This window comes from Choristoneura fumiferana, chromosome 3 (genome assembly GCF_025370935.1).
Source record: "Choristoneura fumiferana chromosome 3, NRCan_CFum_1, whole genome shotgun sequence".
Lineage (NCBI taxonomy): Eukaryota > Metazoa > Arthropoda > Insecta > Lepidoptera > Tortricidae > Choristoneura > Choristoneura fumiferana.
In genome coordinates this window covers 12,381,212-12,409,145 of record NC_133474.1, presented here as the reverse complement: position 1 = coordinate 12,409,145, position 27,934 = coordinate 12,381,212, and the positions used below count along the sequence as shown (strand labels likewise).

The 27,934-nt window shown below is 37.5% G+C and overlaps 1 protein-coding gene and 1 non-coding gene across 7 annotated transcripts in view; one reads left to right on the top strand and one right to left on the bottom strand.

The window, feature by feature from the left end:
- Positions 1-27,934, bottom strand: part of by (focal adhesion protein tensin) — a 120,990-nt gene that overhangs the window by 74,362 nt on the left and 18,694 nt on the right. For 4 of the 6 annotated variants that reach the window (XM_074085690.1, XM_074085691.1, XM_074085693.1 and 1 more), the window contains exons 2-3: positions 14,246-14,351; positions 9,238-9,275 (exon numbers count right to left, since the gene is read on the bottom strand). In XM_074085690.1, the coding sequence (XP_073941791.1) occupies positions 9,238-9,275; positions 14,246-14,351 (144 nt within the window). Of the gene's footprint in view, positions 1-2,569; positions 2,877-3,446; positions 3,675-9,237; positions 9,276-14,245; positions 14,352-27,934 lie in introns of those variants that run through there. The other 2 variants (XM_074085694.1, XM_074085695.1) reach the window with 2 other exon arrangements.
- TRNAM-CAU (transfer RNA methionine (anticodon CAU)) lies at positions 23,719-23,790 on the top strand. The gene has a single exon. It is a non-coding gene; the product is annotated as a tRNA-Met (tRNA).

The window sequence follows — 27,934 nt, the reverse complement described above, 5'->3', positions numbered from 1 at the left end:
TGCTCAGAAGATAGCTGTAAAGTGGAGCTTGTAGCATCTGCATGCCTCCGCGTCGCCCGGACCGGTCGACACCGTAGTTAATCTCCGGCTCGCGAAGGCAACGTACCCGGAAACTGGGTGACATTTAAGATATCGACCACTCCACCGGAACAGATCGCACCCTGATCCGATGCAATTTGCGTTACTGATCAACTTGTTAAATAGGACGTGAACAGGGTGGCAATCGATACAGATTATCTTTGAATAGGGGCATAATTATACACTCTAATGGAGACACCTGGCGAGACTCGCTGCAGATTAGTTTTTAATTAAGTTAGACACGAAGTCTCCTTTGAAATTCTTGTTAGTATAATTACGTTTCTTACGCTAGGTACTAAATCGAATATGGTATTACTATTAAGAAACATTTACTCTTTCCGAAAGATTTCTTAATTAGCATTACTTTTCCCAAGCAATTATTTATAGTCCATTACAAGTTATTTTCTCCCGAGATATCTCAATACTTAATAATATTTACGATGTGTTATGACTATTAGCTGTTAGTTGGGTTTAGGAATAAATACCTATACTTACTATATTGCACTGAGCAACTTACTTCAATGCGTGGTAGTTCAGTTTCAAGAGTTACCGGCGGTGCGCAGTCGCATAAATAAGGGGCTCTTACAAACATGCGAAGTCTTGAAGTACTGCCGGAACAACAAGACTTTCATTTATACCGCTTAATGAGTAGTGTTCACGGTTTTGTCGTGGTAAAAAAACGAATATTAAATATTTTATGCTCTTGTGGTCATAGGGTGAGGATGTAACATAGATACTTATTGGTTTTTTTGTTAGCTTAGGATTCCGTGTCGTGATTATTTTTAAGTAATGTTATATTACATGCATATAAATAAATAAATAAATAATAACTATAAAAGAGTAAAGTGACTGACTCACTGGTAAACAAAGCACAGCCTAATTCTTTTGAGCTAGCTAGAGTATAAACTTTACTACGAAGAGATTTTTGAAATTCCCCTGGGATTGGTAACTTTTTAATTTTTTTTCGATGAAGGGAAACCATAGCTATAAGCTAATTTTGGTATATATATTTTAAAATTGTTAACGCAAATTTAGATTATTAATAAGCTCTAAAGAGCTCTAAACGAGATGGCGCGGACGCATTCCAGCGCTCTAACTTACTGAATCACTGTTGCCATTTCTGGAACCACTCCATCCCCACACGCATGGTCAAAGCCAAACACGCTATCTACTTGGAAACAAATACATACATCACTCCAAAATTAGTCGCCAGCTCGTGCTACAAGACTGTTCATGATTTGGTTAGGCTAATATAAAATATACCTATTAGAAAATTAATCGTGAGTTGTAAGTGAGTTGTTCAATAACGTAAGTTCAATAAGTCAGGTCCGACGTTTCGATCTTCAAATATATCTTACAAGAGCTAAAAGTTAGTAATATTAATAAAATCCTGGTGAACATTATCGATACGGGTTGACATTCTCTCCCTTCTCTATTTTCATCTCGTTTGACCGTAGATATTATCTCACATCCAACTCTAAATGATACTTAAGTACTTCTTCACATGCGAATAGCAACAGTATCACTGTTTCTTTGCAGAATAAACAATATAATTACGTGTTTCATAAATGTATACTTCCATTAATAAAATTTGCGTCTTCTCAAACCCATCGCTAAGTAGGTATTTCTACTTATTCAAATCATAAAAGTACCTACTCCATTCTAAGAACGCAGTGTAAGAGTAACCCACCCGCCAGTGTCAAGTGTCACCTGACCCGCGTATTTCAAAGTCAAATCGTCTTGCCATTTTATTTTGTTCGTCGGGTAAGACGCTTGGTTATTGAACTTGGTCCCTGTATGTGAGTGCGGGCGGGCAACTCTACGGGTTTTACCGAGTTAGTCAATTTTGTAAATATTTACCATTCAATAATGCTGACAAAACCTTTAGTTTTGACGGTTTCCTTCTTCATATTTTTTTCCGTAGGTATGGTTAACGAGTTATGGTTTGAAAAATATAGTTTACATCGAGCTCCTATTAGAGGCCATAGAATTACTTGGACGGTATCGGTATGGTTCCCGCGCCCGCGCTTGCGGCGGCCCTACATCATTGTCTAGAAATCTTTGACCCGCGGCGTAAGGGCACGCACAATCAATGCTGACATTGTTCCAATACAATTCGAAGTAAAACGCTTTCATAAAAGTACGGAATTTAATAGATGTCACGGAGGTCATTTCCGCACAATATTTTACACAAAGCGTTTAAATGGAATTCAAGTCCAACGAACGTCGGAGTTTATTATTGTTTGTGACACAAACTACTGTAAATAAATCAAGTGATCATGTTACTGATATCAATGTGTAGTGCTTAATCAGTGATATAATCGGTGAGAGATCTAGTTCTCTTCAAGAACATGAAATCCCGTAATTACAACCCGAAACTTTTATTACCTTGACGATGACACATTACCAATAAATTCCTCAATGTTATTTAAAACCGTTATCTATATCATTAGCTAACTGATAGTATGATATAATAAAAAATAGCTTTTACCCGCAAATCTGAGGATCCTCCTGAAGATGTGGAAGTGCTGCTGCTCCTCCCGATTCGACCGTTGTGATTGTGATACATCGTCAGCAGCAGTTCACTCAAACTCCAATTTCCGAAGTGTTTAGCAAAGTCAGCAGCTTATAAAGATAACACGCACATCACGACTGCTGCAGTATTGATTTTGCTTCGGCTTTCTTCACTTAACAGTCATTTGTTCATCATGCACATTGTTTCTTAGGTACTAACTATTTTAACCGAGTTAAAAGCAAACGCGTGAAGAACTACGGCGATAAGCAGTGTCTAAAACAATCTTAATACGATTTTCAGAAAATATTATTAATGAAATCCACTGCTCTATTGGCATTAATCACAAGTCACACCAAATAGTATCAAGTAATTAATAGATTCTACACCTGTTAGCGAACGGCATACGTGACTTAAGGAGTCGTTTTATCGAGAACCGAAAATACGAGATACTGTGGCCGCTACTTATCGCTTACTATCGTCACTGGCAATAAATAATCGTGCTTCAATTTTGGCGCGATAAATAATATCACTGCTGTCACCTTGAAAGTTCTCGTATGATGAATTGCATAATTCAATGTTTTGTTTAGCTTTGCGATTAATTAAACTTGAACTATTTTTACAAATCTAATTAGATACTAAAATGAAAAGGACAGATAGCGAGAACATTAATTAATAATTAATTTACAACAAAAGATATGCCATCAATAGACGTTAAGAGAGATTATTTTGTCTTAGAAAATATAGATTTTCGCGTGCGTTTTTTTATTTCTTCAAGTTAAACTACATAATAATATAGGTATATAATATAGTCAAAGTATATCATAGCTGGAGTGAAATAACTCTCCTTATTCACCTTTATGTTCCGAATAAGTTGCTTCTTAAAGTTTATAAACATCTTCTTTGCACAAACTTAGCAAGCGATATAGCTCACCACGCTTACCGGGTATAGAGAACGGACAAAGTTTCATAGATTCAAAACGGTTTTGTGCAAAATGTTTAAACGGGAAGGCGAAAGAATTGGTAAGTATCGCGAAAGCGTCGTTTTCGCGTGCGCGTGGGCCGGTCGGCGCGCGCGGCGGCACTGGCGCACGCGCTGCCTCGGCGTGCGTTGCACCTGATCCTGCGCTGCTCCCGCCAGCTCCCAGGATTCTTAGGAAACTGTGCACCCTCAATCCCATACCACAGGCAAAGTCCAAGAACTTACTACTACATTTTCTTACACTGTGCCACAGGTCTACCTCCTCCTCGGGAGGTCGTTGAACTCAAAAACCACGCTTTACGCGTGCCTACACCTTCATGACGAATAATCTTATTGTTAAACGGCTCGTAGCTAACTAACTAACGCATTATGACGGCACTTTAATGGCTACCGTCATAATTTATGCTTTAGAAGCACTTTTAACATTCAAAATAACAACCACTTGAAACTGGCTTCCTTGTGCGCTTGGTTCGAATTCGAACCAGCACAGAGGACCATATCACAATTAAAGATTTAAAATTTTATTTTGGCAAGAAATGTACAAAGTATCTCAATTTTCTCGGTAAACAATTTCGGGCAGCATCCTAGCATCTTCATTTGCATGCTGCACCTGCAGCGCGCGGTTTCACTCACGACTTACTGCCTCGCAAGAGTATCGTATGCAAGTGAAAATTTTACAAAATGTTTGTTTTCCAACAAGAATCATATACCCACTATTACTATTAGTATAGAGTCTCAAATTGCCATACAAAATGAAATAACATAAAGAGCCTAATGATCTTTTAAAAATACATCGTTATCAATTGATAAATAGGCCACTGTAGTCTTTTGGAAAAACCCACGACACAAGAGGAACCGCTATTTCGTTGTAAGCAAAACAAACTTTGAAAAAAGAGTCCACTCAATATTTGCGATAGTTAATGTTTACTTAACATCTTATCTTCAAAGTTATCATATTTCTGCAAATTAGCTACCAACCTATCTACAGCTTCGCACTTGTAAACACTCGCATACCTACTTAGGTAAACCTAATTTACTGTAAGGAACAAAGTTAAACCTACCTGCTTTAGAAGCATATTTTTTCAAGATTATTTTTTCATTGAATAGCAACCCCCGTCAAAAGAAAGTGGCAAAAGTGTGTGATGCGCTGGCGCAGCTCCCGCGTTGTTTGTACAAGTGTTTCAGCACTTACGTCACACGGCGTCGTTGACTCACGCGTAACGGCACAACGGCGGCCTTGTTGCTTAAGCACACTAGCCATTGTTAAAAAAATGCCCCCCGTTCAATTTATGGTCGCTATAAATAGGCCTTTGAATGACATGTTTCTATTTGCAAAGCTCTCTAGCCTAATCGAGTGTTTAATCATAATTTAATTCTAATTCATTGCATCATTTTTTTTCTGTTTTTCTTTCGTTCGTGATCTGCCTTGCTTGGCTCATTTCATTAAGTAGGTAACATTATTTGAGAGGATGTATGTATATAATTTAGATACTGAATTGAATTAGATGAAGGTTTAAATAGTATTAGCTTTCCTTAGATCAAACCCTTTTAGTTTTGAATTGTCTCTCTTTTCCAAATCTGTAAAGCAGTCGGTAGGTAACTACATACAATATTGGTATTAAAATGTATCGCACCAGATCGCACCAAATATCTGTGTTCCGGTGGATGGTGACTGTGACAGCGAGTGTGTGCGGATAAAAAGCACAAAATGTTCTCCCGAATATCGGGGTATTGGTGATCGCGCCCGATAAGGCGGGTTGGCAGCTTGTTTGACACCCAAAATATTACACGATAAATTGTTTTCATTACTCATTTGTTTTTACAACAGTTTAATAATTATCTTGAGCTGCAAAAAAAAAGCTTGGACGGGAAAAAAACACTGATTATTTACAGCCTGGCATTTGACTGCGTGAAATATCAACCAAATCATAACATTCTTAGCAACGAGTTTGCTCTAATTTTCCGTTACACAACAATTATGACCTCATTTGGATTTTACATCTTTTTTTCTGTTTCTTACACGCTGGCTTGCTACCTACCGCTTGCAATATTGCTTCTTTGAAACGATTATGGTAGACACACGAGTGAAGTGAATATTAGTAAGTAAATGTCGTACCTACTTATCAAAAATATTTGAGTTTGACTATAATCCGAGATCACTACCTACCATCATTAGTGTCATCGTTAGTGAATTTAGTTATTTTGCATTAAAATTCATGTTTAATAAAAACATTAAAAAAGCTTACTATTCCATTAAAAAGTTCGTTTATCAAAAATTTTGCAGTTAGTTATGAATTCCCAAAGCATATCTAATGAACCTTATTTCACGTTTACAATAATTATGGCCTTGAATTGCTATTAATTAATATTCATGACACGATTTCAGATAAATCTCTTTTAATTTTAGTTGACCACGAGATATTGGAATGGGCTGGGCTGTGTCTACTGCAGCCAACGTTGCAATTACAGATCCGTGACGGAGCTAGAGGCGAGGATTTTGACCTACCGAAGCGTTCGTCTGACCAACATTATCACATGAAATAAACAGGCATTTAAACATTCTCGATTATTTTTAATTACATTATAGCGCATGGTTACATCAATGCCATTTAAACCGTTTGGCGGGTATGTTGGATCGATCCTTGAAACCACACCCGTTATAATATTAATTTACCGCTGATTTTTTGACTAAGTTATAGGTGACAAAACTAATTAGTTAGAATTGCTGTAACCATGTACGACTCTACTCGGGAATTTAAAATTCATTCAACGAAAATTTCATCATTTTGGAAAGATATTTCCACGGGAATGATGTCTAAAATAAAATCGACCTTCGTGAATACTTTTTCTTGACTTTAGATAATGTTACGCGTATGTACTCAGTCTCACTCGAGTTACTTTGCAATTTGAATAAGTAACATTTGCATTTTTATCTGACCAGATAATGGCTACAGAGTGTAGGTAAGAGACCTTGTTACTAATTACAGTAAATTTGCTTGTTAATCTAACTAGATACGCATGCCTAACAACTACAATAACAAAGTTCCAGTAAACATCAGCCATTTCGTTTTGCGGTCTGATTGGGGAGTTTTTGTATACCTAAAGAGCGGAGCGCAGTTTTCAGTTAAATAATTTTCACGAAGGTCGCAAAGTTAGGACGAACTTATTTTCTCCCAATTGTATAGGTAGAGTCATTCACGATGACGCGTGCCGTGGTTCTTTTTACAATGTCATTAATGTCTAGTTTTGACAAAATCACGCGTCTTCGTGGAGGGCACTAGATGTAACGAGTAATAAACTTTTAAGTGATTTGACGACAATCGCTTAGCTTTAACCGACTTAAAAAAAGGTGGAGGTTATCAATTCGGTTGTATTTTTTTTATGTTTGTTACCTTAGAACTCCGACGTTTATGAACCAATTTGAAAAAAAAAAATTTCGTTCCCTCGTATAGGAATGCCTTCAATTAGGTCCCATAAGCTTCAAATCAGGATCCTGAGAATCCTAGAATTTTAATTCAACTGCCAGAACTGATGGTTCACACAAGCGGAACCGTGGTAAAGGTGAGTAAAGTGTTAGTTTTTCAATGCCAATTATTTGAGGTATTATGTTGTACAATCTTGTTGAAATCCAATTGGGAGTCGCGCAAGTTCGCGCGGCGCACAATGGAAGCGTGACCGGCAGCGGCCGGCTGATTGTCATCAAATGTTCTCCGGCGAAACATGGACAAGTAGAACCGGAATATTATCTATTTTGTGAATAAATTTAAATAAAGACCGTATAAACGACCGCGAAATAACTTGTGTGACCGCATCAAAGATATGTGACAGAACTTATTACTAACTCTGCGCAGACGACGTTTTCAAACAAGATAATATAAAAGGAAATTATGGAAATTGGAATCTATGTGTTCAAGGAATGGATTGTTTACTCAAAATATACAAAATACAAACGTAGATTCGTCAGATATCTTTATTTCAAAAATACGGAATCATAGCTACCCAAAGGAACAAGAATGTTACCTAAATTATCTAATCCCATGAGGAAATCTAATACTGTTTCAAATGTACATGTTTCCTGGATGATCCCATTTAGGTATTGAAAAGTCGCGGCATTAGTCTTTTAAGTTTAGTTGTAAGTTAAAGGGTCATACTGAAAACCAGCGCTGCGGTTTGCCGTGACAACACGCTGAGTAAGTATGGCCCTTTTTGCTTCCTTCGGCACAATGTCTTTTTCTTTTTCTTTCTTTTTTAGTATGTAAGAGTATGTAATAAGGTTGTCTTATTTTTAATTGTATTTTTTTTCTTTTTGCTGTGCCGAAATTTGGCGAATAAATTTATTCTTTTCTTTTCTTTTCTAAAAAAATTAAATATATTTACGTAAAAACGATAATAAATACCTATTTCGTAAAGCTCTGTCTAAAAGCACGTGTAAAATTTGTGTAGACTAACGCCATCTAGTGGCTCCTTCCAAAATAAAATACCGTGTCCACCGTGCATGCGTGGTACGCACCCATTATGTTGATAGTATCGTTTCTCTAATTCCCATTATTCTGCTAGAGGGCACCACTTTGAGCATTGATTGATTAATCGACTGTGTAACATTTATTACAAGATAATATAATTACACCTAAAATTATTTGTGCTATTTAATACGTACGTGTATAACGTTGATTTTTAATCGGTGATACGGTATTTTTTTTTAAATTCAGTAATTGATAGCGGTCACAATTAAGTCACACACGTGGAACCGCAGACCTTATTTCTTTGATATTTTTATTCTGACTATGAGCTTACAAACTCTTTCAAAAGCTTTATGCTTTAACTTCAGTAGTATATCATCAATTGTGAGATGTAAATTTTTTTTAACATGAAACTACCGTGAGACTCACTCATATTAAATGATATTGTAACGGATAACTCACGTCTTAAACCGAGTTTAGCTCGACATGTTTCGGGCTATTTCGTAGCCCTTCTTCTCAGGAGCACGCGAACGCGACTCGGCGGCTGACGCAACACGCACACTACGCGCCACCGCTCTGCTCGCGCGACTGCGCGACGAAGTTAACACCGGCGCACAACTACCCGCATTTTTATCGTCACTTTTATTGTCAATGTCTAATGTAGGGTAGCACACAACACTAACAACATAGCCCGAAACATGTCGAGCTAAACTCGGTTTAAGACGTGAGTTATCCGTTATAATATCATACATTTTTTTTCTGGTTATTTAATGTTTTGCCCTATTATGGGCTAATCTGACAAATTTGTAAGTTGCCTGTTTCAAAATAAAATTTAAAAAAAAACTTAAGAGTAGGTATAAGAGCTTTTTCAGATTATCCGGTCCGATCTCGGATCATATTTTATACATTTTCCTTGTCCCGATGTCGTATCGGCTTCCGATACCGATATCGGATCGGATAATCTGAAAACGCTATATAATAAGTTGTCATTGTCAAAATTGTAGATAACTACTTCACTTCAATAATTAATGTAGGGTAACCAAGTATCCGGTAGTTAATGGTTTTAATAAGATAACTAGTTAGTTATTAAGAGTAAATTGCATCAGACCTCGCCTGTTGAATTGAATTTTAGTTGGTTATTAATATTTTTCAACTCTTGTTCACCGATTAGAAATCATCGTGTAGGTATGTATGGATACGCTTACCTTACTCTCGCAGCCAGTGTGACAGACGTATTTGCAAACTGAAACAATCATAAAAGTCCATGTAAGTATGTAAACCATAAGACGCAATCCTAATAAATATACATAATATAATTGCTATTTACAGTTATATGATTAAAACAGGGTAAAGTCATAATAGATCCAGTCATAAGAGACGCCGAATATCTTAAGTCGCTTAGACATTTATTATTATTATTATTACGTAGTGTACTTCAGTAAGCATAATTAAATAAACGTTTAAGACATACCTAATCAATTCAGTAGGTGAAATGAACAAAACATACCCCACCCGACCTAACAGAACTCTCTACATATTAAATAAATTTCAAGGAGTAAAATATGGTGATAAACAAAAATTATGTATATACATACATTTACCATACGCAAAGGAATTTCAATATTACCTACATAATATTGATTCGGCCAAAACCTATTTGTGCTAGTTACCTATATATAGGTACGTTGTACGTCGAGTTCATAAACTTGTGAGCAAAAATTTGATCAAAAATATCTGCAGGGCTACTACGAAACTCGAAGTACGTGCCGTACGGTCCCTCTGACACTTATAATATTTAATACGAGAGCGAGAGGGACGGTATGATACGAACTTCGAGTTTTGAGTTACGTAGTAGCCCTGCTGAACACGCTTCTACGCCGTAAACAACAGAGTCGTGTTCAGATATTTTTGATCAAAACTTGACTGTACTTGTTTGCAGCTTTGTAATTTAGTTAATACTCATTTTTTTTAATGAGGTTCTAAACGCATTGAAAATATATATTGTATGCTATTAGCGACCAGCCCTGGCTTTTGATGCCTAATCAAATTATTCACGTTTTTGTCCTCACTTTCCCCAAAACATACCAGGAGGAAGCCGGAGCGCGTCGCTAGTTAAGTGTGTATAATTATATATGTAGGTAATTATATATTATTATATTACATTACTTTTAGTTGTATGTATAATTCCTTCCTCTTGAATTAACTCTAGATATACGGCAAAACCGTAATTAATAGGCTAAATCCGCATTAAATTAAAAGGTGTAAAGCGTACAGTTACGTAGAAATAGGCGGCGGGTAACGACCTTTGTCTTATTAAAAAACATTTAAAAAATATTAATAATTGTTGTTTTTATTCTTGGCTGCCACGATAGCTCTTCCAGAAGAGTCATTGATATTTTTATGTATGCGGGTAAATATAACAACTTTTCACTTTATTTTTTTTAAGACATCGGTTTTAGAACACAAGTGCCATTTCATTCCCAATATAAGGCAAGTATAAATTGAATTGATATCGCGTTTAATATTTAGCTTTTGAAAGTACGAAGGTATAGTGACGCGGGAAAAACGTGGCCTCTGCCTACGAGTACAAACACAATATCCATCGAATTGGGCATTTTTGAAGAAAAAATACTTTATCGTAGGTATTTACCGGCTCTTATTAAATAGCTGACGGTGGCGAAGCGGTGTTTTGATTGTATCGGATAAACCTGCAGAGCATTTTTGCTACTCTTTGATCAAATGAGAATATAGAAACCCGTGAGATATTCACCAAACAATAATTTCGCTCTATGTAAGTAAGCTAAACATGATAGAGCAAAAAATATTATTTGCTGGTGTCAAACAGTCCAGCTATGTTTGCACACTATAAGCGTTTAAAGTTATGTACACAGTTCATAATTTCTCACCTTTTTCTATTAGTGTTGAATCAAAGCAAAGTCGGTAAAAGGGTTCGCCTCTCCAGGTAAGGACCATAAACTTACAATAGTTGCGCTTGGGATTTTCGAAATCTATAAAATATTAACGTTGAATAATCGTTCCTCTGATAGAAAAATGTAATTTATTACACCAGTAAAACGTGGCAGAGTAGTAGTAGGTCTCAACCACGTCTCAACCTATTTGTGGTGGGTAGGTACGTAAGCATTCACCGGCCACACATTTCACAGCTTGTCGCTGTCTTAGCATCTACGACTACGAGCAATTGAATTTGAAACGTGACATTTAACTTAAACATTCGTCTTGAGTTCTAGTAATTTTGTCGTCAATGACCTTTGAATGTCAGTCTCGCACTGGCACTGGCAACACAAGTTTGTAAGTAACAAGTTTATGTCGAGACCCCGGTGCTAACATAAATCTCCTTGGTACCTTGTAATGAACTGACTAATGGCTATCAAATTGCTATCGAGATCATAATCATCCCCATTTAAGTTAATAATGTAGTGAGAGGAATGATAACTGCCGGTATCTACGTTCTTAACGATTCAACGATCGCAGGCTGGCCAGCTTTAGGATGCTTATTTTAATTTTGTTGATTTCACTTAAAGTTTAAAGCCATGTTAAACTCAATGAGTCGATGTATCTTCATTCAGATTAGAACTTTCTGCGAGCAACCCGCCTAAATACTTACTGACATTCTTAAGGAGGCCATCAACAATGCATATTTTGCAGGTGGTAGGACCTTGTGCAAGGTCTGTGGGTAGGTTTTTCTCTGTGTATCTGTTTTCTGTGTCGCTTACTATGTCTGGTGTACAATAAAGAGTCTTTGTATTGTATTGTATTGCTCCCACCATCTTTCTCGCTAATCCTGCCGTGAAGCAGCAGTGCTTGCACTGTTGTGTTTCGGCGTGGAGAGTAAGAGAGCCGGGGAAATTACTGGCACTTGAGGTATCCAATTTTAGGCCTCTAGGTTGGCAACGCATCTGCAATATCCCTGGTGTTGCAGATTTTTATGGGCGGTGATGATCTCTTACCATCAGGAGACCCACTTGCTCGTTTGCCATCCAATCGAATAAAAATAAAAAAAAAACAACAAAATGCATCCTGGTGAATAAAACCCAAGGGTACTGTCACTTTATGTCAATGTTCTCTGATAACATCGCGTACGGAAGGCGTACGGTTAAAGGATATAGCCGGGTAAGCCTGGACAATCTGCCCTTAGCGAAAAAAAGATTTTCCTTTAGGTAATGCTATTTTCTCATTTTGCGAAAGTACATACATTTTAAGGCTAATAATCCAGTAAAAGGAAAATCATTTTTTCGCTAAGGCCAGTTTGACCAAGCTTACCCGGCTATACCATGTGTTTATAGGTTATAAATAATGCGACAGATAATTATAATAATTATATCAAAGGCACAACGGGACACTACGAACAGCGACCTGCTTATGTAGAGCATGGCTATACTACCCACTATAAAACCTATGCAAAATCCTACTAATATTATACCTGTGCGAATAGAGTAAAGTAGTTAGAATAAAGTAGTTTAGTGAGTCCATATTGACTCTCATAAAATTCTTATTCCTATTTTTTAATTTAACTACCGATTTGTGTTCATAATAATCACTCTTCATTTTTTTTTCTTCATACTATTTTTGGTCATACATTTTTATTAGTAACATCGGAACTCATAACAGACAGAGTCCACATTTTTTTACTCATAATGTCATTACTAAGAACATAATTAAACTCATAATGTTGTTTTTCATAAAATTTTCCTTCATAACAGACAAATATGATAATTTTCTTATTAATAATGGCATTAAAAAGAAAATATTTGAACTCATAATATTGTTTTTCATAACGGTATTAACTACCTATTCAAAATAAGATTTACTTACATATTTTATATCGTTAATTATTTCTATTATAAGTATTAGCTAAAAAAATATGTTCGATCCTGGCGCTTCGCCGGTCGCTGCCGCGGGACGCTCGCGCGCTGTAGGGTCAGAGTTCTACCTAACACTCCTCCCCGCTTCGCTCGTCGTCGTAACTTTTTTTTTATTCGACTATTCGACTGGATGGCAAACGAGCAAGTGGGTCTCCTGATGGTAAGAGATCACCACCGCCCATAGACACCTACTACACCAGAGAGATTGCAGATGCGTTGCCACCTAGAGGCTAAAGATGGGATACCTCAAGTGCCAATAGTTTCACCGGCTCTCTTACTCTCTACGCCGAAACACAACAGTGCAAGCACTGCTGCTTTACGGCAGGATTAGCGAGCAAGATGGTGGTAGCAATCCGGGCGGACCTTGCACAAGGTCCTACCACCTGCACGTAACCTATTACTGAATACGTAATACGTATTCAGAATCGGATCACTCACACCATCGAAAATTTATAAATGACACTTATATCACAATATACGTTAGTTGTGTGTATTGTGCTTATATTATGGTTAAGAAATTATATGAAAACAAATATTAGTATAAAACAAATTTATGAATATTGGCATTATGATATTATGAATTAGAATGATTAGGAGTTTCGATCGTTAGTTTATACTAACAACACCTATTTTCTTATGAAAATATATGAAAACAAATATAAGCATGAACAAGGTGCATGATTAGTGATATTATGAATTCTGATGAGTATGAGTTTCGATCGTTAGTATTTTAAGAAAAATATGAAGAGTGATCATTATGATGTAAAATGGTATGAGAAAAAATTTTACTTCCGAAAAAAAAGTTATGTGAAAAAATGCGCACCTAGTTTAATGAGGGCTATCGTTTTTTGTCTCACTAGATGGCGCACTGTTGCGTGAGGTTTTTAAGTGTGGCTCTCATAGCGCTCATTACTCTTTCACGTTAAAACAACTGGATGGGTTTGGCTTAAATACCTATGACAGTCAGATCTATAGTTTTTAACCGGGATTTGGCTACCTCATTAATTTCGCAACTTTTCATTTCGCAACTGTTTAGTATTTCTGAAATTGTAAATATTTCAGGATTTTAACCAACCCTAAAGGGATTTACACGATGGCCCTGAAATAAATCCTGAAATATTTACAGTTTTAGAGTTTGCGAAATGAAAAATTGCGAAATGAATCAGGTTGCCAAACGTTAGTTGCGAAATGAACGGATACCGAAATGGATAACCTAAATCGATGACCCAAAGATGGGCGTGTAACGAAAATTAATATATTTCAAACTTGTTTAACTCGCACTTCTCCGGTTTTTATTCCAGGATTTACTTAATTATTTTAGAGCAATTACCTCTACAGCAGACTCCTTGCTGCACGGGCTGGTGGCACCAGTGGCAGGGCTGCGGCTTACGGAACGACTTGCTGCGGAAAGCGTGCGCCTGCGCCGTTCCCTCTTTCTGTAACAATACGTAGATAATATAATATAAGTATAAGTACCTACAGGTTGTTTATTTATCTCTTGCATTGGCTTTGCTTTACCTTACAACTGTGTGTTTTGCGCTTTTGTGGTTGTTTATTTTTAGGGTTTCGGAGCCAAAATGGCAAAAACGGAACCTTTACAGTTTCGCCATGTCTGTCTGTCTGTCTGTCCGTCCGCGGCTTTGCTCAGGGACTATCAATGCTAGATAGTTGTAATTTTGCACGGATGTATATGTAAACTACGCCGACAAAATAGTACAATTAAAAATTCAAAAAAAATTTTTTTTGGGGTACCTCCCATAGACGTAAAGTGGAGGTGATTTTTTTTTCTCATCCAACCCGATAGTGTAGGATATCGTTGGATAGGTCTTTTAAAACCATTAGGGGTTTGCTAAGACGGTTTTTCGATTCAGTGATTTGTTTGTGAAATATTCAACTTTAAAGTGAAAATTTTCATTAAAATAGGGCGCCGCCCCCCCCTCTAAAATCTAAACCAGTAAGAGGAAAAAATTGAAAAAAATCACAATGGTAGTAAATATTTAATGATTATTTGTTGTATGAATTTAAAAAATCGCTAACTTATTTACTGGTTATTGACCCACAGCAGTTTTCCCGCCAAGTTCGTAGATATTATTTTATAGATTAAACAAAAAGTTACCTTAGTTTTTTGGTTTAGTTTACTATTAAATTTCATTTTATATTAGTGTCCTAGGTACAACGTATCCAGTTGTTTAGGTAAAAAATGCGTCCAAAACGCACATCGATTTAGGTTTACTGTTACGTAGCTAATTAACAAAACAATTGACATAGTTTATTGACTTTTATTACGAAAAATTAAAACATTTAATAAATAGGCCTCATTTAAAGTTCAAAAAAAGTACTTCTTGTAAAGGGATTTTTATTTTCATGATTTTCTCACACAGCACATTCAGCGTTACGTTTCGTTACTAACTTTACTTCGATACTTCCCGCCGACGGTTCAAATGGTACAGCACATGATTATGGAACATATAAATTTCGACGACTGTCCGAGGTACAACTATGGCCAAGGTACAACAGTTTCCCCTACCTATTATTTTTAACCTATACCTTTTTTAACCCTACATACATAAAGGGTAGACATTTAATTTTCGCGGGCATGTGGCTTAGTAGGTACAGCCGCCTTAACAAAAATTACTTTAAAACTTTATTGAGCTATGGAAGAAGTCAAGTGGAGCCGGGACGCATGCCACTGGAACAAGGGCGGTCAGCGGCCACCCAGTCCACCCTGTATCCCATTTTGTTCTTGTTTTTAGGTAAAATTTTCAAGTTTCAACCTTAATACAAAAAAATACAGATGACTTGTGCGTGGGATCGGGAACCATACCTGCCCGCGCCCGCGCACAATGCCATGGCCCATTCAACCACACGCGCAGCAATTACACTTATTCTTATTTCTTTTAGCCGCATAAAGCTACAATTTATATTTGAACTATTATTAAAAGTGACATAAACTTTATTTATAGAATTGCCCTAATTAGACGATATTTGTAAAGCGATCCAATCAAAAAATCTTTCTATCAGCGAAGTTAATAGGCCAGGAACATTATAATACTATAAAGTATGTTTTTCTAAACAGCATTTATAACCGTCTATTTGATATAACGTATGGACGCTAAACAACTCTCTCTTGCATTGCTTTCGTATAATATTTATCGAGCACATTTTCTCTGTTTAAAATACATTTAGCTCAGCCATTATCGTGGTAATAAAATGTGTATATGTATATGTATTCCATTCATTTGTTTCCGAGGCCCTGCGATAGTCGAGCAATTTGCATTCAATAACTAACTGCTCGCACAACTTGATCTTATCGCTTTAAAAGCTCTAACATGTTTTACACTCGTTTGCAAATTGTTAGTGACGGCTACAAATCAGATCTCGTTACGTCTGTTCTTGTTCGTAGCGTGCAAAGGAAATGGGCTATTTCAGCCGGTCTTACGCTATAAACGGTATGTACCTACAGGATAATGGCGGGAGCTTTATGGGCACCTGTGCGGTTTGCGGAAGAGTGTCTGTATAGATATGCATCTAAATGTAGAAGAGCAGAATGCCCGATGACGTCACGGGTGCTGGCAGGCGCCGGCGCCGGCCGCTGGCGCCACATGCGCGCGCACATGATCGACAGCCGCTGCGATACCAAATAAATCACTACTCTGTTCTTATCTACGAACAATGCTCAGCCACCCGTTTGAGTGCTTGAAAATCTAAAACGAGCCCCTTTAATTATTTAAACGCCTGTGCAGATGCTAAACGAACCATATTCAATAGTTGCTATCTAAAGGGTTGACCCACCTATGAAAATCAGTATATTTTTTTAAAATAACTCCTGAACCGGTTCTCTCAAAAAATGTTAAGAATTTATAAAAGCCGCATAACAGGGCGTGCGTGCCGCGGTCACACACAAGTGATGTTGTTTTTGCACCTGCCCCGGCGCAGCTTCCGACGCGGGGATGCGTCTCAGCAGCCGGCGCGCGCACCCGCGCTCCGCGTAACACAGCAGCCATATAGAAGACAATTCGTAACAATGGAGCACACCCGCTCCATTAACCAACTAAATCAAATTACGTTCAACAGCTGGTTCTATAGCCAATTCAAACAATGGAGAATCCAACTGTCCGACAAATAGATATCTCCATTCTCCATTGTCAATAACGGCGGTCCCACTTTTAAAGCTCCTGCACGCGTCAAACGAGTCGTAAATGCAACGGTGCATACGATAACAATACCAAGCAATGTTGGGCACATATAAAAATGAGCATGAATTGAGGAGGTGGGACATCAAAATGCCGATGCACAATGACACTCCAGTGGGTTACAAGTTGGCTCTATTTCTCGGAAACCAATTCATAGTAGAATAATTCGCTAAATCCCGACAATAAATTGCAAAGGCCCGAGCGCCGTCAGCCGTCAACCGCCGGGAGCCCGGGGCGAGGCCCGCAGGCACACTAACACGTTTAACCAAATTCGTGTTAACAAAGGATAACATTGTTACCTAATTATTTACGTATGAAACAAATACATGACTTTCCAAAACCAAACAAGTATTACTGTGATAGGATTTATCGTCCCTCAGCTACTTTTTTGTGTTTTTTTTGTCCCTGTAACAATATTTTTTGTCCCTAAAAAGTGTCTCTGTTGAGTTGAGCGGTGAGTTATATCTTCCGACGATGCTTTCTACCGCCCTTAGAACATGAACAAAGAAAAATAAAAGTGAGAAATGGCTGAAGCATAAAGCCGCTTCTCACGAGAGCTAGCTCCGTCATAACATGAGTTTAGTTTTGTTTATCATGCTCAGTAATAATTTACCGATCAAATTATTCCGTGCTCAAAGCACACAACATAATTTCGTCTTACCGGGAACACTCAGCGAAGTTTACAGTAGGACGTTGTACTGAACCTTGGGTATTCTGCGAACGGAATCAATAAACTGGGGCCACTTGAAAACTTTGTTCGTTTGTTTCTTTAATACGTACTTACTTGAAAATTTATACATATTTCAAATAAGCTTGACGATGATGTCACTCTTTAAATTAATCCGTCAGAATAATGAGTGTTTCGCGTTAGAGTATCGTTTGAGTCGTGTGTACGGCGGTTGCGCCGGGTGCGGTCATTACGGAGCCTCCCGCCGGCCCGGACGGCTCAAAACGAGCACTTATTAAAGAAAGGGTCGCGACCGTCTCACGCCTCCGACCTTCACCCGAGAAACACCTACACAAATACATAAACTTATACGTAACAGGAAAAGTTTCGGGTGCCTACAATACCTGAATATGAATATGTTCATGAATACACATAGTTACTGAGATAAACTTGTTTTTCTTAAAGATATTTTTATATAAAAACGTTTCGTTTCCAATTTTAAACTTTTTAAGGATCATGGAAGAAATTACAAAGTATCAACTGCCAATAAATAAGAGTAAATAAGTTTTCTAAACGGAGTTTTACGTAGGTACTCAAAATTAATACTCGTGCAAGGACATGTGGTGACAACATGTTTACCAGAAAGGGTTCGGATTACGGAACTCTTAGATCTACTAAAGCGGAACTTGTTTGGAAGTAGGTATTACTTAGGTGAGGTAAACGTCCGAGTGTTCGACACGTAAATACCCAATATTTAAACGACACCCTGCTGTCATCTCTATTGCTAATGAAATAAGATTAAAGATGCCAACTATTGGGAGGGTGATGACCGCTAGTACGTTTACCTTGTTATACTTTAAAAAAACGTATTAAAATGTCAAAGAATAAGTAATTAAGAAGGTTCTTCTCTACTGTAACTGAGAATACAAATTTACTTAGTTAGGTACATTTAGAATTAGATCATAATTTTGAAATATATACATATTTTAAATACATATATACATATTTAGTTCATTTTTATGGACACCTCTGCGAAGTAATGCCTGAATCAATCATAATTTTAACGGCACTCACAAATAGGTAAATAGGGTAAAATTAAACCTGAAAAAATGCTGAAAACTGGGGCCGGTTTCTCGTACTCAGGTTTACTTAAATATTCATAGTAACTACCTAGTTCCTTTCTACTACATTATACTAATTTATGTCTCGTGCAAAAATCAGAAGACCCAATTGGAGTCGGAGTTGTTTCATCGTGTTTTTATATCCCGTGTTCCCACTTTCTACGAATGTAAGTTCTTATTGCAGAAGTAAATCATAACAAGCGCGCGTGTCAACATACACGGCAAATATTTCATCTCTCCCGTACGATGTTCCATTTTCACCGTTATCTCTGTAGACGCAGCTACGATACTTTCGTAAGCCCGCGGCGCACGTGGCGTGATTTTGTCAATTTCATGAATTCCCTTTTAGCAGGAACATTTATATTCATGACGTGGCATTTAGACGATACCTGCCGTCCTTCGCTTCCTTTGAAACAAATCAACAATTTAGTGAAGGAGTGAGCCATCTGTTCGGGCGCGGGCGGGTTGCTCAAAGCGTACGTGACATCCTCCTAACATCGGTGAGCGTCACGGTAGCTACCCAAAATGATATCGGAGATCTGGGGGACTACTACGAAAATCGAAGTTCGTATCTTATCGTCCCTCTCACTCTCGTATTAAATAATATTAGCGTCAGAGGGACGGCAAGATACGAAGCTCGAATTATGCACTTTATGCACCACAAAGAAGTGGAGAAAACGATTGTGATTCCAAGTGTTAGATAATAAACCCTCTGATTAGGGTTGCCAGATACAGACATTTCATTTCCGGGACAATTCAGAGGCTTACGAATTGTGTCGGTAGGTAAATATCCGAAAATTGATAATTATTCTTGTAAATCGTATATTTTATTTACAAATATACCATTATATCTATGGTGAAAACTTATTTACCTAACAACATAGCGCCGCGCACAGATGAGTTGAATTGACCTATCTGTACAGTTGTACACATCGTAACATTCGTGACCTACTCGTGACTTATTGAAGAAAAACAAGTAGTATAGTTAGTGGTCGAAATTCGGGACATTAAAGTGTAATTCCTGGACACGGGACAAGACACGTAATTCCGGGACAATCCCGGATGTCCTGGCCATCTTGCAACCCTACCTCTGATCATCTGAATGATGCATATAGCCTAAGTATTCTGATTCACACATAAGAATGGATGTGTTGGAAAAACCAGACACACTCGCTTAATGCTGCACTAATCGTCTTCATAAGTATTCTCCTCGTCTATGGACTATTTCAACTCGACGAGATATTTAAAGATAAGTACCTACTAGTTTTCGAATCATTTTAAAAGCATTATGGGTGATAATAGCACTATACGTAACCCATCCTAAATATCCACTGAGTAGAAAGCAATATTGGTGACGTTGTAATTGAAAAACTTGTCAGTTTTCACTATGAGTGAACAAGTTCAACTTTTGACATTTAGTAATGGAATAACCTAGTCGAATCCGTGGCGGCCTAGTGGTTTGTCCTATGGCCTGTCAAGCAGAGGATCGTTAGTTTAAGTCCTGACTCGCACCTCTGAAATTACATTCGAAATTTACCACGAGCTTTACGGTGAAGGAAAACATCGTAACCTAAACGTAAACCACAAACCGTAAACCTGCACAAACTTTCGAAGAAATTCAATGGTGTGTGTGAAGTTCCCAATCCGCACTTGGCCCGCGTGGGAACTACGGTCGAAGCCTTCTCATTCCAAGAGGAGGCCTGTACGGGATGGGATGATTGATGATGATTGAATCAAGTCTAAAGTTCTGGCGAACGATTGTACGTACATACATACAATTTTGAAGGCACGCTGACTTGACGCTCACAAACGTCGCGGCTGTCACGTTGCCGCGGCAAAGCACTCATCGATCACATTCTCCATTCTCGGCTCGCAAAGCCAATAACGTCAGTTCGTGGTGAAGATTAGTTTGAGCCTAACACAACATTTTAGCACATATTGCCTGCTACGGCGTAGCAAATGTTCGTAGCACTTGTCGTTTTGCATAAAAATTAAAGCGCCATTAACTGAATTCTGCAGGGAAAAAATTTAAAAGTGTGTTAATTGCTTCTTTTTGAAAACAATAGACGCTAACATTTCTATGAAACCATTCTTTTGATTTACTACCATTTAGCTAAAGAAAATATTCTTAAAACACCGGGTGCCGGGCTCACCCTAAGTATCTTTAAAAAAAACGCTGGGCCTCTGTCTCTCCGTTTGATATAGGTCGAGATCCACTGAACCGATTGTAATTTGTCGTGGTTTTCTATTAATGTCTATCTCGGTGCCTCACCGTCACGGCTAATAAATTGAGAGACGAGGGTGAGTTTCATACGAGTCGCTCAAACGTAATTATGTTTTATTTTCCTATTATTTCCGCTCCAATTTTTACCTATTAAGTAAACATTGAAAAGTATTCTTATAATAAAGTTATCCTCGAAGGTTGAAGTTGGGGCGTAAAACCTAAGTAGGTCTATAAAACGGATATCGAGCTAGACGCCCAGGTTATGTAATCTATCGCCGGTTATCGTCACTGGAGACTGTGTGGCAGATTCACCAGTTACGTTCCGCCAAGAACTTTCATAGTTACGTACAGCGTATCATCTAGAGCTACAGACATCCATACTTACTGGTACTTACTAATATTATAAATGCGAAAGTGTGTGTTTGTGTGTGTTATATGTTTGTTCGTCTTTCACGTCGAAACGGAGCGACGGATCAACGTGATTTTTGGTACAGAAATAGTTTATGGGCCAAAGAGTGACATTAGGCTACTTTTTATATCGAAAAAATGCACAGTTCCAAGGGGAACAGCGTGCGATAACCGAATTTCACGCGGACGAAGCCGTGGGAAAAAGTTAGTTTTAATTATAATTCCTGTGACAATATTTAATCTTTTGTCAAAAAAAACTATATCAACTTATTGGCATTGTAACAGCTATCGTTGCAAACTGTCACAGCACAGTCGGACCATCTTAAAATAACTCTACCATAGTTCATTTAATGCTGTCAAACCACATATCCTCGTATTTTTACAATAATTTATCGGTAAGTAAATAGTACTTGCCATCGACCACCTACCTCTATTTGCTATGTAGGGAATACTTTATAAGTATGTAGGTACCTAAACCAAACGAAATCAGGTTTACAGTTACTTTTAATTGCAGATAAAACTACGGCTAAAAACTAGTTTAGAATAATTCAATAATACCATTTTCCAGTTTAATTGTGTTTAATGAAAGAGCGCAGTTATTCGGTCAGTCACATTAATTAACTCTAGCGCCGGTCCAATTAAAACAATCTGACCCTTTTGGGCAGAACGCTACTTTCCGGTTCCAAATGCTGGATGGAAGCATGTTGCAATGATCATAAAAATATTTCCAATGAATAACTTTAATAAGTATTGAATCATAACAATAATCTCCCCGTTTAACCAAACACAACATGAAATACTAGGTCAAATAAAAACTTCTTAATGATGTCTTTGACAGATGTATGGGATGTCAACATGACATTAGTGGTACAAAGGTTCCACCCTGGTACGTGATTTAGTTTCTTTGACACATTGATACAGTCAATTAAACTTTAAATTCATATAGTAATTTAAAAAAGAATACTAGCCTTTAACTTACATAGAACATTCAAATATTTAATTTAATTTGCGTAATTTTGAAAGACGAAAAAAAAGAAGGCAGGGTACTACCTACCTTTTCTCGAACCGTTTCGTCGTACTTTCAAACCCTCATAACATCGTCTCAGTTGACACTAGAGTGCCCAAATTCACAGCATAAAATATGGCTAGGAAATTTATTAAACACACCAAGTTTCGTTGATCTAGCATTAATGCTCGTACTTTAGATTTTATTGATACCCAAAATACGTCAATTTAGTCACTTACTCACTTATCAAAAATCTAGGGTACTTCCCAATGTTCTAGAAAGCTGAAATTCGGCATGTAGTCTAGTGTTTACACACAGAAAGTAAAAAAAATAATAAATCTGAAACTTTTGCCCTCCCATCCCTAAACACCCCTGTTTAGGGGTGTAGTGTATCGGACCGTCTGGCCGATATTGCGAGAAATTATGTTCGTCTTCAATATTGTGATAATACATATATTATTAATCTTAATTTCTTACAATATCGTCCAGACGGTCTGATAGACTTATGTGTACGGTGGAAAATTTATATCACAGTCTCCAATTTTATGATATGCAATAGAGCTATGAAACTGCCAGGTCACACTTTAAAACCAAGGTGTAGTGTAGGTTTAGTAAATCCAGGGTTAATGGGCTTGGTATTTTTTTGGATCTGATAACTTTTTACAGCGAAAGCATTAAAAGCTTGTGAGCATTGGCCGCCATTTTTACATGAAATGTTTTTGGTGGGATTGTTTTTACAAGCTTTTATTTAACTTGCCCTGTTCTTTTGTTTGTTTATTTGGGTCAATTCTTGCAAGTTAAATTTGACCCACATCCAGTAGTCCGATCGACATGAAATTTGGTAAATTTATAAAAATCTGGTGACAATGCAATAATCTGATAGTGACATCCTGGTAGTCCGGCCAGTATCGTCTCCACAGGACGGAACTCTTCAACGGTTAATGGCATCGAGTTAAAATTTGGTATTCAAATGTAGTTTGGATGACAGTACAAGTACAGTCAACAAAAAGTACAGTTTGGTTAAAAGGAGCTTGTATTCATTTTTTTTTTTACCAACAACTTATTACATGATAACATTAAATTTTATCGCGACAACAAGAATGGTTTTTTAGAAAAACGATGACATGCTATATCTAATCAGAGCATTTACACAGCGTTAGGTAATTTTGAGCAGTCGACGCATCAGCAGAGTGGCGCAGTGGAAGCGTGCTGGGCCCATAACCCAGAGGTCCGTGGATCGAAACCACGCTCTGCTAGACAGAAGTTTTTATTTTTCTAGTTCAATTTTTTTATTTTTTTAAATCTATGTTTAATGTTTGATTGTAAAGTTAAGGCCGTCTAGCAAATATTATGTATGTGTAGCTACGATTACAATCACTTGTTAATTTCTTGTGTGTAGAAGTTTTAAAAGTAAGTTGAAAGTTTTCTTTACATGGGGAAATTTTAAACGTGATAAAAAAAATATGTTTCTAGATCGCCGGAATACAATTTTTTAATTGTGTGATAAAATTTGGGATGTTCATACTTTGTTGAATTGAAATTACAAATTCAATGTTTGGACATCACAAATTAAATAAGGTTGATTATAATAAGGGTTTCATTAAGAAATGAGATAGTTTCGTGACTAAGGCACGCGCCACAAAAGATTTATGGTCGCATGCACCTACTGGGGCTTTAAGCTAATATTGCTTACGTCGGCCATCAGTCGAATGATGATGACCGGACACTCCCTTGCTTTAGGGTTATGCGAGGGTCCGTCCCTACCTGATACGAGGGGGCTAAGTAATAGCACGCGGTGGAGGTGAAACTAATGTAACGATGACTATCATGTTACCTAACAGTCGCCGGGGAATAAAGCGATGGCGTAACTTATGAGATCATTTTTGATAAACTAATGAACCTATTATCAGCTTCCAGCAGTTTGCGAATATGATGAGTAAATATTTACGATTTTGTGCATATAGTTAGGTATTTTATAGCTTGATAACCAGTGAATGGTTTAAATAAACCTCGTAATAATATGATCTGTGGAGCATGCGTGCGGGCCGCTCCCGCTGGCTCCCCTCACTCTCCAAATAAAACGCAAATTATCGAATTACTGGAACGTTCGTTTTGATTACATGTAATGAATAAATTCCGGCATTTTGTTTTATTATTTCATTAAATTTAACCAATTTTCTACTGAAGAGTACCTATAGGTAGGTACTTTATTGGTTTTCATTAAGTTAATGCCATGATGCGTTTCATATCTACTTTAGATACTCCAAGTTCTTGAATCATACCTAGGTATATACTTATAGTGGTTTATGAACCGATCCAAATTCACTAATGCAATTTTATATTAGCTTAAGATATGTAAAACAATAAATTTTCTCCGGAAACTACTTCTCGTGCTTCTGTCAACAGCTGCATTTCTTCCCGTTAAAGTTAAAACAAATAAAACAACTGATTATAAAATGCTAGTAATAGTTTGACAGAAAAATCCTGTTCTCGTGCAAAACCCTCACGGATCGCGGTGAGTGACAGCCGCACCGCCTGCGCCCATCTAGGGTGTCGGGAGAAAGCCGGATCACGAACTACGCTGCACTAGCCAACATGACTCCTCTGATACTTACCCATACGTATACGTGTAATCATATATGGAATGCTTTATCAAACTTCGTTAACCACCAACCAACCAGCGATATCGCTGGGTCTCACTCCTATTTTACACTTAATATATATAATTTTATAACGGCTGTATATTTTGTGTTGGTAAATGAAAAAGTCTAATTTTTAAAAACATTTTTAATTAAATTATAAATAATGATACAACGTAATTGTAAAATCAATAAACAATGTTCATGAGCCCGATGTCATGACAGTGCTTTAATAACATAAATTTAAAGTTGTTTATAATTTCTTAATTGACGATTTCGTGGTACCGGCTGATTCTGGGAGACCACCCGCGCCGCGCATAATGCAGTTAATGTTTACGTATAACTCATGTAAGCGCAACTTATAAGGCAAACTCTCGATATTCGTATGGACTCCGGATATCGCGGTGCGCCTGAGATGCCGACCCCCGACCCGGTCTTCTTCACACCTCCAATCACAATTCAATGGACAATACGCCTGGGGAGATTTACTTTCCATTTGTTATGGCTTTCCGACGTCTCACAGCTGGTTCCAAATGTGAGCCATAAATTTATTAATTAGTTGAACAAACTACAGTGTACGCAAGAACAGTGAACACTTTCACTAGTATTTAACGCTATTTTTATTTAGCACGAAATAAAATGATTACTAGCTTACCGAGTAACCAGAATGCACGTCAGACCAAATAATTTGGATTCCTGAACTCATTAAATGCTTGGTATCCGTACTCCATGACCATTAATTGCATAGATACCTAATTACAGGCCCCGCCGCGCCGGCACGGCATTCTCTGCTTTGAATCAGAATTCTATTTATCTTCATTAACCAATGCTTATCTCAGTCAGCTTCTATTAAATTAAATCTTCTCATACGGGTTAATAAAGACTGACCGCTAGTTTAATGGTAGTTTGAACAAATAAAAGGGTCGAAAACACCAAGTGCGCATGATCCGTAGCTCTATACTTATATAGTACCTAATGAGTTTGTAAAATATAAAGTGAACTTCTCATTTCTTGGTGGTGGATTTTAAAATTGCATTTTATAGTTCTCTAAACCTAACGTTGTAGTGCCCTCATGCCATTAGACCAGTGAAGCCCAAAATATGTAGGTATTTCGAGCCCCAGCGATCGAAGAAGACCTGCGAGAATTCTACATACCCAAACAAACCACATTTAAAACAAAGACTTGAAAAAAAAAACAATGTTAAGAAAGCAGTAGTCTAAAAGTGTGGGGACCTATGCACTAGTCTAAGAGAAAATAATACTGCAAAGAATGCCACATAACCAATTTTGGTGAACTAAATGAGTACAGTTAGACATTTCATTTAGTGACGGGACACGTAGGTAAACGCCTCATTCCTCGCATGCGCAATGAGCGCACCTCCAATCTTAATCCAACACTATTTTCACTTGTCTAGAAATGGGCGCACACATGCTCGTGCGACTGTCTTGCGGCATTGTTTGTCCATGTCGAAACCTCGTGTGACGTCATGTAGTACTCTGTTCACCAGATGCCTTACGCAACGACAACTACGCGCAATTACCACAAACTCACATCTTGGACATTGTTGTAGGTACATACAGAATAACCTCATCAGCATTATTTACTAAGTAATAAATTTAAAAAGACATTATGTCGTTAAAATGGGCACCTTAAATGGTATACAAATGTGCCGGCTGAGCTTGCGACAGCCCCGCCAGGCTCACTAGCGGCAGTGTTTAGCGAAACCTCTTATTATCATGTCTAAATCAGTCGTAATGATAACAACTCCCAACACAATAGAAGTCATTGCCTTTTCCAGAGGTCGTAAACGTTTTCAGTACTTTATTTACGAGAAACAACAAGAAAGACGTTAACAACAATTATTTCTTTAGCTCTACTCTACTGGCCTTCTTTTTAGGCAGATAGAAGAGCACACTTGAAAATACTGAACCGTTTAATAACCAGTAAAATACCTTCAAAATTACTAGGTACTTCCTATATTATTTCGCTTTTTAGTCAAATTTAAAAACATGAAAAGGTTTAACACGTGTTAATTTATGTGAATTAAATAATATACTTACCTACGTTTAGGACCCGTTAAATAAATACGATAAATTTGCGCATATACCTACTACTAATATAATACTAATGGGAGACGTGTTTCGCAAACAAATGACACCAACTTAATATATAAACGAGTAGGTACATTTCGAAGACCCATACATATACGTACCCTCAACAATAATGACTATTATTGTGTCGTATGACTGCAGAAATAACTGCATATACTATGTACATTACTAAGTGACATAACTCCCTTTACGGAGGGTACTTTTCAGCAAGTCGTTTCCCGGCGCACCATCATAATTATGTAAGTTATAATTAGAGCTAGTTCTAACACTTCACGTGAATGCGGTGCTGTGACAACTTAATTGTTTAAATTGTCAGCGGCTGGCTACAAAGTGAAGGGACGTGACGAAGGGATGCTCCTCCATACGTCATACGTCATTCTGTCAGGCACGCTATGCAGCAGGGCACCGGCAACCCGTGTAATGTAATAGCGTCGTTCTATCAACTTCAAATAGTTAAGCTGGAGCTTTTTGTTTTATTCACATTATCAAAACATACCGAATATCGATTAAAAAACTTTCAATGGAGCTAGAACAAAAATTCGCATCAAATTATACGGGTATTCCCCTGATGTTCTTACTTTTCAGAGTAGGTTCTCGTAAAAGATGTTTCCTCTATTAGTCAGTTAAAAGTCATAATTATGACTTACGC